Raw genomic sequence first — 13,742 nt, 5'->3', positions numbered from 1 at the left:
AGTGGATACAATGGAACCCTAATGCATCCGTGATGGCAATACTATGCTATCGTGTGTGTGTGTGTGTGTGTGTTGTTGTTGTTGTTGTTGTATTACAGTGATGGTTCTGTTGAGACGGAGAATCAGAAACACGTTTCCTAATCCGTCTAAACCAGTACACAGGGGAATGATTACTTGCACAAAGCCATGACACCCTGAGTTGTTCAAATCCCTTTGTGGAGAGAGAGAGAGAGAGAGAGAGAGAGAGAAAGAGAGAGAGAGAGAAAGACAAACTGAGAGAGAGAATAAAAGAAAGTGATTTAATTCAGCAATTGTGACAGGATTGTATGATGTCTGGTGGATCTTGTTATTGTATGGATTGTCAGAATGAAGCCTCAACAATGTTAAATGTGCTTATCCTTGTTGTTTCCAGCCAGTTATCAGGACGGGGCCGGTGCACCTCAGTTGAGGGGGTAAATCCAATCAGTTTAAGAATAGATCCCTCAAATCAAACGAGTGTTGGAAATAACATCATTATAATAGCGTGCTTTAAATGTAAGATTTTGTTGGAGGGGAACACTTCAAAAGATGACCCTCTGTGAATTAGCAACAAAAGGTTTTCCTTCATTCTTTCTGTAATGGGCTGTTTTAAACCTGTTTTCTCCTTGGATAGAAACAGGATTTCTGTAATTAGCTGGTGAGTCATAGAATCTCTAGGCTTAATTTTTAAATTCTCCTTCCCCCTTCTTCTCTCTCTCTCTCTCTCTCTCTCTCTCTCTCTCTCTCTCTCTCTCTCTCTCTCTCTCTCTCTCCGTCTATATCTCTTGTTCCTCCCGTCTCTGTCTCTAAATGGGCCAAGGCAACTTCAATGCTGTCTACTGGGGGAAGGAAGTAGATTAAGGCTATTAACAGGCAGAGTGATGCTGATCAGCCTTTCTAGTCTCTGGTCTCTCGTCTGGTCCACACTGCGCTCTCTCATAAAGTTAATCAGTTGAAGACATCTTTCGAAGACAGTGTGTTTGTTTGTGTGTGTGTGTGTGTGTGTGTGTGTGTGTGGCGTGTGTGTGTGTGTGTGTGTGTGTATGTGGCGGGTGGGTGGGGGGTACGAGAGAGAGAATGCGAGCCAATTTGTTTGAAATAGCCACTTTGATTACCACAAACGCGCACAAATAAATTCTGAGGGTGTCACACAGCGACCAAAACGGCAAAACATGTGCACCCCCCATGCACAGATGCATACATAGTAAGTAGAACTAAAACATACTGCAAGCATGCGGTGTCTATTTATGTAGCTAATGAGCGAACATGCTGGGAGATGCACACAGACTTAAGGAAAGACACGCGCGCGCACACACAAGCACGCTAAATTTAGATGACAAACCCACCATAAACCCGGGCTAAAGAGGGAAGAAATAAACAAAAGAGAGAAAAAAGCAAGGCGGTCCAGAAGCATCCCCTGTCACGGTGCAATCCCCCATGTCCTAATTACACAGGCTTAGAGGGAACGGAGGATTAGCCACTGATTCGCCACGCTTCTCGCCTCGTCTTCTAATAAGTCCCCTTCTTGTCTCCTTGCCACCCTTTGTGCCACCCTCCGTGACTCTCTCCAGGTGAAGGTAGCGAGAAACCATGCACCTCTCTGTCTTTCTGGCTGTCTTTGTTGCTGCTTGTTAGCGTATCCGCCTCTGAAAAAACCCCCACATTATCCTGTTCTAAATGCAGTCCGTACAGAATACCTGTTTACTTGGCTGTTTTCACCGTTTTGTGGGCCAGATTTAGACACGGTACATAACGTGACAGAATAATACAAAGTATATGCTTATATACTCATTTGCCTTGTTTTGTGCTGTGCATGCATGAGTGTGTGTCATTCATGGTAATTATATGATTTCCATTATTTTTGTACGTTTTTGTAGTTTCAGCTAGTCTTCAGATGAGATTTGTTTTTATTTTTAATACAATAAATGTTCAGTTTTAGTTCATTTCATTTTAGTTAAAGCTATAGTATTAACAGTCATAACTATATTGACTGTGTTGCTTGTATCTGTTTTGTGTATATACTGACAGAAAATGTTCATATATGCATAGTAGGTATCAGTGTATTGCTGTATTGATGTAGTTCTGCTAGTTGATCAGAGCCAATTCTTTATAAAAAAGGATTATTTTGCTGCTAAAATCTTAGTCTTAATCTCTTGGTCTAAAAAAGTATAAGAAGTATAAGAATAATTCATTTTAATTTTATTTAATTTCACTTAGTTTTGGAGGGTCACATTTTCATTTTAGTTTAAGTATTTTTCCAAAATGTTTTGTTTGGTTTTTTTTCACCTGTAGTTTTAGTCTTGAATGTAGTTTAGTAACCTTGGTGGCGTTCCCTTTTTTACTAGCAGGGATGGTCCTAGCGTTCTTCCTCTCAGCTCCTCTACGTCTAATGGCTTGCCTGTGGCTGCTCTGCTGCAATTGCTCCACCATTATAACACTTTAGCAGGGAGAGAAAAGAGAGTTGCGGAGCGAGCTGTAGCCAGAGGAAATGTGAATTATACAGTGTCTTAAGTCACAGGTTGGGAAAGGGGCTTAAGGTTTTCGATTGGCTGAAGCAAGAATCTTCCTTGACTGACCTTGCAATATTTATTAGAATGCCTCTGACTACTATGAGCAGTGAATGCCCCAAGCCGGTGTATGCACAATGAAAATAAAGAAGCTAAAGTGGTGTATATTCAGCATTACTTTTATTCTCCTTTATTGTCCTGTCTCTAGCTAAGACAGCAGGTGACTGAAGAGCACATCAAATTTGAGTGAATAGGTTACCTACAAATGGCAGCAGTGGGAGTTTTCTGAAGAGTGTTGTCACACTTCATAGTCAAGCTTACAGATAAACATCTGTTTGGCTGTTCTCAGCGCTTTTTGGCCTTGGATAGGTTCCCATGCACGTTCATTGCCGTTGAACCTGTTTGTTGAGGTTTTTTTTCTAGGCTGAGACCCGATTGTCAACAGATAACAGAGAAATGTTGAGGTATTTTCTTTTTTTCACACGTTTGTCTCAAAGTCGACCTTTACAAACAGTTAAAGCTAGCTGAAGCCTTTGATCATTGAGATTATAGCAGGCAGCCAGTTGCCATGTGATACTGTATATAAACACAGTTCACTGATTCTCACACATAAGCATGTAGTCGAAAAATAAGTTTATGTTGTATGTTTATCAAAAACTAGTATAAAAGAATTCAAGTACAGGCTAGCCTCATCTTGCACACCTACAAACATTGGCAGAGTATAAGCACAGATTCCTTTCCGCTCTGTTCAAACAAAAACATGGACACACATTCACACACACACACACACACACACACACACACACACACACACACGCACACATGTACACATATGCACACAAACTTTATATAACCAGGTGGGTCACTTAGAAACAAACTCTTATTTACAGAGACCACATCATGCATTTTAGGGCCCTCATTGCTGAGAATCTGTGTTGAAAGACAAGTGCTGTTTGAGAACATAAACCTGCATATCCAAATGCTTCTCATCACTACAACCCGCTGACCTTTCTCGCCACCCACAGTGCACATCCCTGCTTGCTCATCATTGATTAGGCTTTGTGTGTTTGTTTTTGTTTGAATATGAGCTTATTCTCCTCTTCCTCCTCCTCTTGGGTTTTATCCCCCGCTCTCCTATGCATAAATACTCTCTCCTCAGGGTGTTCCTTTGAACAACTTAGCCAGGCATTAGCTGACGGAGAGGCCTGCAGTTTGTGAGGGAATGCCTAAAGAGAGGATGTGTTTGATCCAGAAACATATGTCCTTGGTTCAGTCTCAGCATCGTCAGGCACCGGGCTCCCCCACTGCTGCCGCCAAGCATTTCCTGCTATGCATTGGTATTCTCCAGCCTCCCACTGTGATAAAAGCTATTACACTGGAGAGAAGTATCCTTCTTATTGCGCTAAGCCACCCGCAGCACAGAAAAATCCAGACCTATTCCCTTAACACACACACAAACACTCACAGCAGAAGCTTGCATTAATAACTGTACGCTGTTAACCAGCAATTTAACATATAATGTCATAAAATTGCTTTTGATTAGGACACAGCTACATCACTTAGATACTGTTTTCTTGATAGTGGGCTGTGCTGTAACATATGTCGCCTGATGAAAACATTACCAAGAAAAATCGGGTTGAATAAATGTGAATATTAAATCACATCATGGGCATCATTCATTGTTGTTGATAGGTTGCATACAGAGCAGTACTATAAGACGCAAGTCCCATCGCAAACTTTGATGAAGCCAACAAATCAACAGTGTCATGAAAATACTGTTGTACTACAATTTCCTGCAAAAAAAATGCTGACAAAATATACTGCCCAACTGCAGAGACCAACCTGCTCTGTTTCAGAACCAAAACTAAATCAAAAGGAGCAATACGCTTGAGCAATGTTCCCATTTTCACCACAACAATGTTATGTGAGGAGGAAAGACTATAAACTATCTCCATGTCTGATTTGATGAGAAATATCAGAATATTTTCATCACTTAGGGTTGGTATTATGATAAAGAGAAAGTCACACCAGAACATGTAACAGGGACTGTAATATACAATCTGATTTTCTCTTACCAAATGTCGGTTCTTTTGGGAGATTTAGAGTTATTTCCACAATTGTAAAAAGTGACAGCCTTAACAGCTACCTCAAAAGTGAATACCACATTGATTGCTTTTTCTATAGGGCTCCAGGACAAATCAGCATTGCAGTCTGCTTTATAAACTGATTTGTAAGAAAAGAAAATCAAAAACTTTCTAAGCAAACCCTGTTCATCTGAGACACAGTTTGCAATTTTCTCTTTGTTTTTTTTACCTATATTGAAAGCTATTGTTTGGTAGACTGGCGACCTGAGACGTCACCAGATATTTACTAAACATTAGCCTCAGTCAGGGTGGAGGCTCTCTCGCCTGTGCAGTTCAAATATTTAGCTGCTCTGATTGGCTGAGAACTCGGGGGGTATGGATCAGATGGGTTTGATAGCAGCGGATGAGGAGATTGCACACAGAATAAGGCACACACTCACACACACTCACACTCACACACACTGTGAGCCCCCTCAGGTGAACAGGTGCAGTCATGGTCTGTCACAGATGCTCGGCGCAATTCGTCAGCTGCCATTCCTCCTGTCCACCTCAGGTGGGTTGGGGGACTTTCACCGCAACACAACACCTCAACACACACACATGCACACACAAACACACACATACGAACACACACTCTCTCTCAGGTCATCCTCTACTCCCACACCTCAGTAGCTCCTAAGGCTATCTAATGAGCAACCAGGTGTGCGTGATAGTGAAAAGCTAACCACCACTGTGATGTATGCTAAATTTTTATGTTTGTAGCTTTTTCCTCTGCATCTTCCGTTGTTTTTGAACTTTGGGGAAAATCAACACTCTCCCACACTTCCAATTTATGCCATGTATATCCAGCCTGCTGCTGCTTTGCTAGCAATAGCCTGTGTGTACAGCTCGCTTCGTTCCTCCTTCCCTCCCTTGGACCCACTGTGTGTGACAGAGGGACATTAATCACAGGCCTGGGTAATAAAGCGAGGAGGGATGGGCATGTAGGGCCAGGGGGGCCAGGCGCCTGGAGGGAGAAAGGGGTGTTTAGGGAAATCACACCGTGCTTTATGACACACACGGATACACAGGCACACTTTTACACTTGCAGCTTTAGGTGCACATCTCTCACGCACAATACCAGACCACCGCACACACACATGCGCACGCACACACACACACACACACACACACACACACACACACACACACACACACACACACACACACACACACACACATGGCCTGGCTGCTTCCGCACTGACATTCTGAGAAATTAAACAGAGGAGAAAGCAGCATGTGAAAATTGGGTGGGCAAAATTGACTCAGGATCTAAGGAAAGGTGACCTGTTACTTTTGATTAGTTTGTGTTGAGACAGAGTCATATATCCCAATGTGTGATGTTACAGAGCCGTGCCCCTCGTTAATCAAGTGCTCATTTACTGAAAGACTTTTCTGAGAGGAAAACAGAGGACATTTTGTTGATTTGGAGAAAGAGCAGAACCTTTTTATGGCAGTAGAAGGGGCACTTCCAGTCTTGCTCTGGCTGCTGAAATGGCTGTCTGATGGGCAGAATTTCATGATGCTGGGTTTTGATATGAGATGATGATATAGATGGAGCTGTTTGGTTTTGATTTCAGGGTAAATGGCAGCAGAACACACTTAAATGCCTCATGGGGCTTAACTGTATCACAGAAAACTTTTAACATTTCTTCAACAATTTGCTGTTTTTTTTTTTTCTGGTTCCTTTGGGTTGTTGCAGTTTTTTAATATCGCCCTCATTCCATCTTGACATTTTACAAGGGGCAAGTGTGTGTGTGTGTGCGCTCATGTGCCTGCATGTGTCTCTGTTGTTGTAGTTTGTTGTATATTTTTGAATGTATCTGCACTTGCATGTGGCTCCGCAAGGAGTATTATAAAGGGTAGGTTGAAAAATGAGATACCAATAATAGATTGGTTTCATGGGCTTGTTAATGCACCACAAATACACCAGAGCCTCGCCGAACTACATCCTCATGGTCAGGACACTCAGCTCACAGACTGCAGAGCGGACAACATTGTATATCGGACAGTTTTTCAAACACAAAAATACATGCATCTCCAAATTAAAAAATGTCTGGATGGAGACTCCATTTCCATTGAGGTCGTTAGTCTTAAAAAATACAGACAGAGGCATAAACAGCCTTCATTGAAACTCCCTTAAACAGACACATTGCAACTCTAACTCTATTTTATTGTGTAGTTTCCTCATTATATCTGAACAAAAAAGTACATGCGCAATAGAAAATTCAAATTGTTGCATGTCATTCCCCTCTCTCACTCCCATAATTCCTGGCTGTCTCCACTGTAAACTGTCCAATATCTTAAAAGAACATTGAAAGATGGCACAGGCAGTCTGTCAAACCTGACCTCTACCGAAGGTGATGGTGTTAATCCTTTAGAAAGTCTATAGGAGAACTACTGAGCAGCGTCTGCTGACACGTCATCAAAATATGACCAGCAAAATACTTTCTATACATCATCTAAAAAGTGACTTACCAGTTAACATATATTTAGATATTTTGTTGAATCAATTAATATATACTGTGTGGTTCCAGAGGTGAGGGTCTATTTTTTTAAATTATTTTTTTTAATGAGTAGCAGACCACTTGGTATAGCTGCAAACTTACTGGCTTTTAACCAAAACGAGCATATGCTTAGTGCTTAGTGTTATTTACAAACCCTTCCAAAGAGTCCATGAAAACACAGGAATCCATAAAACTTCAAATATGATTCAACATCAGGCTGATGCGTTTCGGCAAATTAGCCTTCATCCGCTAGCCTGATGTTTGCCATTAATATAAATATAGGGTATAATTGAAGTTAAGTCTCTTCAGATTTTTTTTTAATGTTTTATGGAGTGCCGCCAATCCGTTGTTTTTGACTCAGTGGAAATTGGTTTGTAACTTTTGGCTGAGTATCCAACCTAACAGGAGGAGGTGCCCCTGCTACACGTTACATACAATCCCTATTTGAAACAAACTGTGCAAATATGCAGTGCGGCATCACACTGCATATGTTGGTTCTCCTTTACAGGTAACACAAATACAAACACACCTGTTGTCTTTTTTCTATTTCACATCGCTCCATTTTCGTCAGTGCTGCACTTACAGTCAAGAGACCTAGTCAGAGGCATCACTTGAGTTATTGGGGGTTGGAGGAAGTGATGGCAGGTAACACACCAGTTGGTTGTCCCTTTCACCTCAAGGTAATATGTGTAGGTACTCAGCTTTGCTTGCTTTGCTGTTGCTCAAACATTTCTTAGAACTTCCTTGCTACTGTAGAATTGCTGTATGTTTTCCAAAGAAGCAGCAGAAAGTACAAACATAACTGGCAGCTACATAACTGCTGAATCTAACTCACTATTACCCAGCCTTACTACTGTGCCCTAAAGCAAGGCAATTAACCCTGCTACAGGTAGTAAGATAGCCCCGGCTGCTCTCTGGTGAAAAAGCATCCACAAATACAAAAGAGTGTGGAGTTAATTAAACTTTTTTGTTGGCAATAGAGGTGTAATAGATATCCGATTTCAATCAGGGATTCAGGCCAAGTGTCTACAATAGGGTTGCAGATACAAACATCCTGTGCCTGCCTCCTGACCGGGCAATTCGATCAGTGTTCTTCTGACACCTGCCTTTTGAATGGAGCTGAATCTTGCCTCTTCTCCTCTTTCTGATGCCTGGGATGTTTTGGTCATGCTTTACACTGAGTAATCCAAAATTCAATCCTTCTAAATACTTGCTGCATATCAAAGCTTTTTAGCCCGCCTCTTTCGTTTGCTCTCATTTGGTTCAGGTCCAATTTGTTTATGAGATGTGCTGTCTTTTTCACAGGGTTTCTTTGCCTAGAAGATAAGATTAAAGGGCAAATTTATCTTCTGCTGTCCAAAATTGAGTCAGACAATATTGGTGTCCATGATTACAAACTTGATAAAATAACGGATGCTGAAAGATAAAAATGCTGTAGGCCTGTTGTGAGCACAGATTGATATCTTGAGGTTCAAAGTGGGATTTTATGACATAAATAACTCAGTATATTTTGATTCTATAATTACACCAGAAGTAAGAAAGCTGTTTCGCAAAAAAAAAACATTTCCTCTGATGGATTAAGGATGTCTACTAACAGGATATTTAAAGGAGTTTCAAACTGAATGGGTAGTGTATGTGGGTCTGAACTAATGGAGAAATAATGTAATTAGCAAAAAAAAAAACATCTGAAATATCACTCACTTCCTCAATTTCCTCATTTAGAGTCAACCATAATGAATAATGCAATTAAATGGAATGCTAAATTGGACTGAATGTGGACCAATAAGGTCAAATATAAGTAAAATCATCAAATCACATCACTGAATGAGAGGTATCAGATTGTTGCATATTTCAGTGTATCTCTGTGTATCTTAAACCATGTACAATATTAAGATATAACTTGTGCGCACCCCTGGTAGCCAAATCATCATAGGCAAATGTGTCCTTGGTGGACTGCTTCTATTGCCCATCCTAAGAGCGCCGGGGGAGTAATGGGGGAGAGACAGAGGGAGAGAGGGAGAGAGATGAATGTCACCCCTGCTCTCATATGTCATATTGTTAGCCATAGATATGAGGAGAACGCCTCAAGGTTGAACGTGGAGCACCGACATGAATAATCTATCAGAGGTTTCCTCCAACTAAATGCAGGAAAATATGTCTGCATGGATTATTTATGCTTTAATATGCACCCAGTGAATGGACAGTCACCTCTGAGAGCATGAAGACAGTGTTGGGGCCAAGTTAATTGTGTTTGTCTGGAATGCACGCAAGCTGGGTGTGTGAAAGGCAGCGGTTGTCTGGCTTTTAAGGTTGGGTACATGTAGGATCTATACTTTGTGGCTTGGTGATGGATTATAGTAATAGAGTGTTCTGGTTGGAAAGTGTAGTCAGGTTTGTATTATTTATGTACAAGCTTTCGACCAAATCATTGATCTTTGTGCCTTGACATGTTGTTTATGTTTTTTTACTCAAATCTCAAATCACTCTTGCGCAAACAAAGGCACACATACAAATACTTGTGTGGGTGTGTGCCGACACGTTCTCTCACCCCCTCACCATTTAAATGTACTCCATCTCAAACTGGTTTGGCCTCCGCTGTCCCGCTCCCCCTATTTCCTCTCCAGATGACTGCTCCGACATGGGAAATGTCAGGCTCTCTTTGGCAGCGCTGTTTGGCCTTCTTCAAACATTTGTGAAGTGTTAAGCTCATCCCTGCAGCTTAGGAGCGCGGTCTCTCAGGAATCTAGGCTGCTGACCTGCAACACTGCAAAGACAGCCTAGCCAAGTGCACTCAAGCACATCCACTCAGCCCGGTCACTCGCATCAACGAAAAAGATTGTATTAGTCCCAAGTTTGTGGTCTTTAAAGCAGCGCTCTGCTGGTTACAGGCAACGGTCTCAAGATGCTGTAAAGGTCTATACGCCCTTTAATGGAATTGATGGGGTGGCTTTACAGCACCTTACAGTAATGTTCTTGTCTTATCACATTTATATGAATAATAGTGGCGATGCCTTTCAGCTCTCAGTTTAAGGCAGTAGATGCCCTTCCTATAAATGTTGCCTATAGAATAAAGCCTTAAGTGAACACTTTCACTTTCACCATCTCCCTATGTTAAGATATATCACTCAAAACTTAACCTATATGGTTTAAGAGTTCAAACCACGACAGATTTGTTGCAGGAAAAATATCTTACATTGATTCAAAAAGTGGGTTGGGCCCTACCCTTAATATATGAGGTCATTGCCTCATTGCAGAGACTCATTCAACAGCATCAACATTATAACTGTTTAGATTCAATTGAAGAGGTGAAAGGTGAGACCATGCGGTTCTTTGTTTATTATAGAAGGATGAAATTACATAAGTCTACATCCATTCTTTACTTGAGATAGTGTAGTCTGCCACTAGTGATGCTGGGATTTTTAGAAGCATCAAGTCTGACAATAATAGAGACATTAAGATGCTGTGAATAGGCTTCCCTAATGTTTTATTCAGCCTAACAAGGAAGGTTGCCTCAATTCTCTTTCAGTTAGTTTGTTTTGTTCTGAAAAGTGGACTATGACAAGCGTGTTAGTGTTGCATTGGTATAACAAATTAGAAGAGCAGTGCTCGTGTGCTGGGTTTGGCTCCACAAACAGGCAGAGATACATTACATATCTCAAAACTAATATGCAAAAAAGATGGGGCTGCTGCATTTGTTTGTGAGCCTGTACATGCAAAATTTTGATTTCATTGGAGAGCAATGCTACATGCTGTGTGTGTTATTGTGTTCTCAAGCATTGTCTTTAACATTGTATTTTGTATTTTTGTAAACATTTTCATTTGTTTCACTAATGGAATGATTGATAAAGGCCAGTGAGGGCAGCATGCTGAGATGTGCTAGAATGACACCTGTGTCAAATAGCATTCGCAAATGGTCTGTTATAGTCCATTTAAATAGCAGATACAATAAACTGAGTACCAGGAATTTTACGGAATCGCAGATAAATATTTGAAAGTCAGTTCAGTATATTTTGTTGTGACTGACCACTTACATTACACTGCGATGAGAAGCGAGGTCCTTGTTGTACCAAAGTCATTAATATAAACTCTTAGGATCCAGTCTTGCTGTCTATCCTCTCTTAGTTTCATCCCACCCACCAAATGGAAAAATTCCATTTGTGAGACAACAGATGCTCATTTTTTTTCTCTATTTTTCACCTTGTGCCCAAGTGGAGAAAAAATGTGCTCCTCTTTTTTTTTTTTTTTTTTTTAACCATGTTCTGGATCCGTTTGACACAGGCATGAACACTCCCATAATCAGCCAGAGTGTGCATCCTTCTGAATAGAGATGAAAGAGGGGAACACACACACTCTTTCTCTCTCTCTCTCTATCACACACACACACACACACACACACACACACATACAGCAACAAGGAGAAACACACAAATAAACAGGCACAAACACATAGGGAAGAAGCACAAGCCATTTGGCACAGTCTCCCTGTCTAGGGAGGGCTTCAAAGCTCACTGACATGAATTTATGATAACGGCGCTATGCCTTTGCCAAACCTCAACTGTTGTTGTTTTTCTCTCTCTCCCTCCCCATCCCTTCTGTATGCTCTGCCATCCCCTTGATCAGAGCTTTGGAAAATGCATATCCACCCAGCAGGTGTCCCCCAGTCCCTTGGAAAGATGTGTGTGTGTGCAGGCCCATATGTGTGTGTGAGTGTGTGTGTTTGGGGGTGTGTGTGTGTGTGTGTGTGTTCGGGCTGGGACATCCTCATCTGGCTCTTCTTTTCACATCATTTCATTAAGCTAAGCTCTCCTTACCCAACTTTGGGCTCCATCTCTTTGTGCAATTTAGTTCAATTACATAATAACATTATGATTATATTACATTACCCTCTCATTGTGTGATTTAATTGTATTCTGTGCACAATACTGACATATATGCTTCACTTTCCTCTCCAACCATCCCCACCCTTTATTTCTGTCCACAGATGAGGATTGCGTGAATTGTACGGAGGAGTGCCGGGTATTGGGTCATTCTGACCGCTGCTGGATGCCCCAGTTCCCAGCGGGAGGTAACCAGGCAGAGGGCGTGGACTACCGCAACAATCTGTTTGTGCCAGCGGGGATGGAGACCGTGCCAGAAACAGAGACCTACGAGACTGTCAATCCCAATGGCAAGAAGACTTTCTGTACTTTTGGCAAAGAGCGGCGCGACCACACCATCCTGGTTGCCAACGTGAAGCCCTACTTGAAGGCGAAACGTGCCCTCAGCCCCCTGCTCCAGGAGGTTCCCTCAGCCTCTGGCAGCCCCACCAAAGGCTGCTCCACCATGTCTCCTTGCTCCTCAGTCAAGAGCCCAGCTGACGGGGCCGAAGGCAAGCCTCCACCTGCCACCTGCTCCGGCCACTACGGTCCTCCCGACGGTCAATACCTGTCACCAACCAAACAGAGCAGGGACCAGGGGTGCTACCCTCCCTTGCCTCCCTCAGACCCGGTGGCCAAGGTGCTAGCTGAGGCCCGGTCCAGGATCAGCCAAGAGGCGGTGGGCTCAGGAGAAATGGAGTGTGTGCTGGAGCAGGTGGAGCCCGACGTGAACCGTGACGGCATGGACGCTGACCAGGTAGTGAGAGACATCGACAAACTATTGCAGGACTGCAGAGGAAGTGAGGCCACCGGCACACTCAGGAAGTGACACAAAGAATTGCAAGAAAAGGAAGGAGGGAGGGAGAGAGAGGAGTAGGAAGCTATTCCAAAAACTCTCTCTCGCCAAAACTGTCACCAAAACAAATCAACAAAGGGTAAATGGCTCTTACGCTGGGAGCTGTTATCACTGTATTTGTTGTTGAAAATTACTGCCATTGGAAGGACAATGGGAATATTCATAATGTCAGTCCTTTGGCACCAGTTTTGGTGCTAACACCACCACAAACAAAATAGGAACTCAGTAACGGATTGGCAAACAAGGACATCTGAATTCTGCTGAATTTATAAACTCTTTTTGTTTTGGATTCTTAAGTAAATGGCAGAAGCTTATGCTTCTGGCACCTCGCAAGCTATTATCTAAGTGCCCACCAGCTCATAAGTGTGTTCATGGTCTCTCGTGAAATCCTACATATCAAAGTGTATGTAGGTGGATTTCTGTTATGTGTGATTGCCACAGACATTGAAGGACGAAGACTATTTATGGTCAGACATGACAATCGATACAGAAACAGAGAAACCAAGTCTGGTCTAGTTTGGACCAGTGAAAGACCGAAATACACAAAACAACCTTATCTTTTCTGACTTTGTAACATTGGTGTTTAACGTGTAAAGGATCCTGTATCTGAAACGGAGAGGTTGGTTAATCAGGGGCGTGTTCATTGGGGTCGGGGATGGACTGGGGGGGTGGAGGGGCCTGAGTGTCCCACTGATGGAGAATTATTAACAGTGTAACCATGTTTCACCTGTCATTTGTAGCCACATGTGTAAGCTGTGTCTCTCTCGCCCCTCTATTTAAACATTCATGTTCCTGACTGGTGTAGCCGTACACACCAAATTTACACATGTGCACTACACTTTGCGCGCATGCGCGCACACACACACACACACACA

The 13,742-nt window shown here is 42.3% G+C and overlaps 1 protein-coding gene across 1 annotated transcript in view; it reads left to right on the top strand.

Annotated features, from left to right (window-relative positions):
- Positions 1-13,483, top strand: part of pcdh17 (protocadherin 17) — a 55,470-nt gene extending 41,987 nt beyond the window's left edge. The window contains exon 4 of the mRNA XM_071523688.1: positions 12,137-13,483. Within this exon, the coding sequence (XP_071379789.1) occupies positions 12,137-12,840 (704 nt within the window). The 3' untranslated portion in view covers positions 12,841-13,483. The remainder of the gene's footprint in view (positions 1-12,136) is intronic.
- Positions 13,484-13,742: the final 259 nt, after the last annotated feature.

The sequence above is a fragment of the Centroberyx affinis genome, unplaced genomic scaffold (assembly GCF_046629955.1).
Source record: "Centroberyx affinis isolate AG114_WGS23_722 - 3 ecotype Tasmania unplaced genomic scaffold, CSIRO-AGI_Caff_v1 ptg001104l_1, whole genome shotgun sequence".
In the NCBI taxonomy this organism is placed as follows: domain Eukaryota; kingdom Metazoa; phylum Chordata; class Actinopteri; order Beryciformes; family Berycidae; genus Centroberyx; species Centroberyx affinis.
The sequence above is the reverse complement of the archived record's forward strand: the minus strand, read 5'-3'. Positions and strand labels throughout refer to the sequence as shown.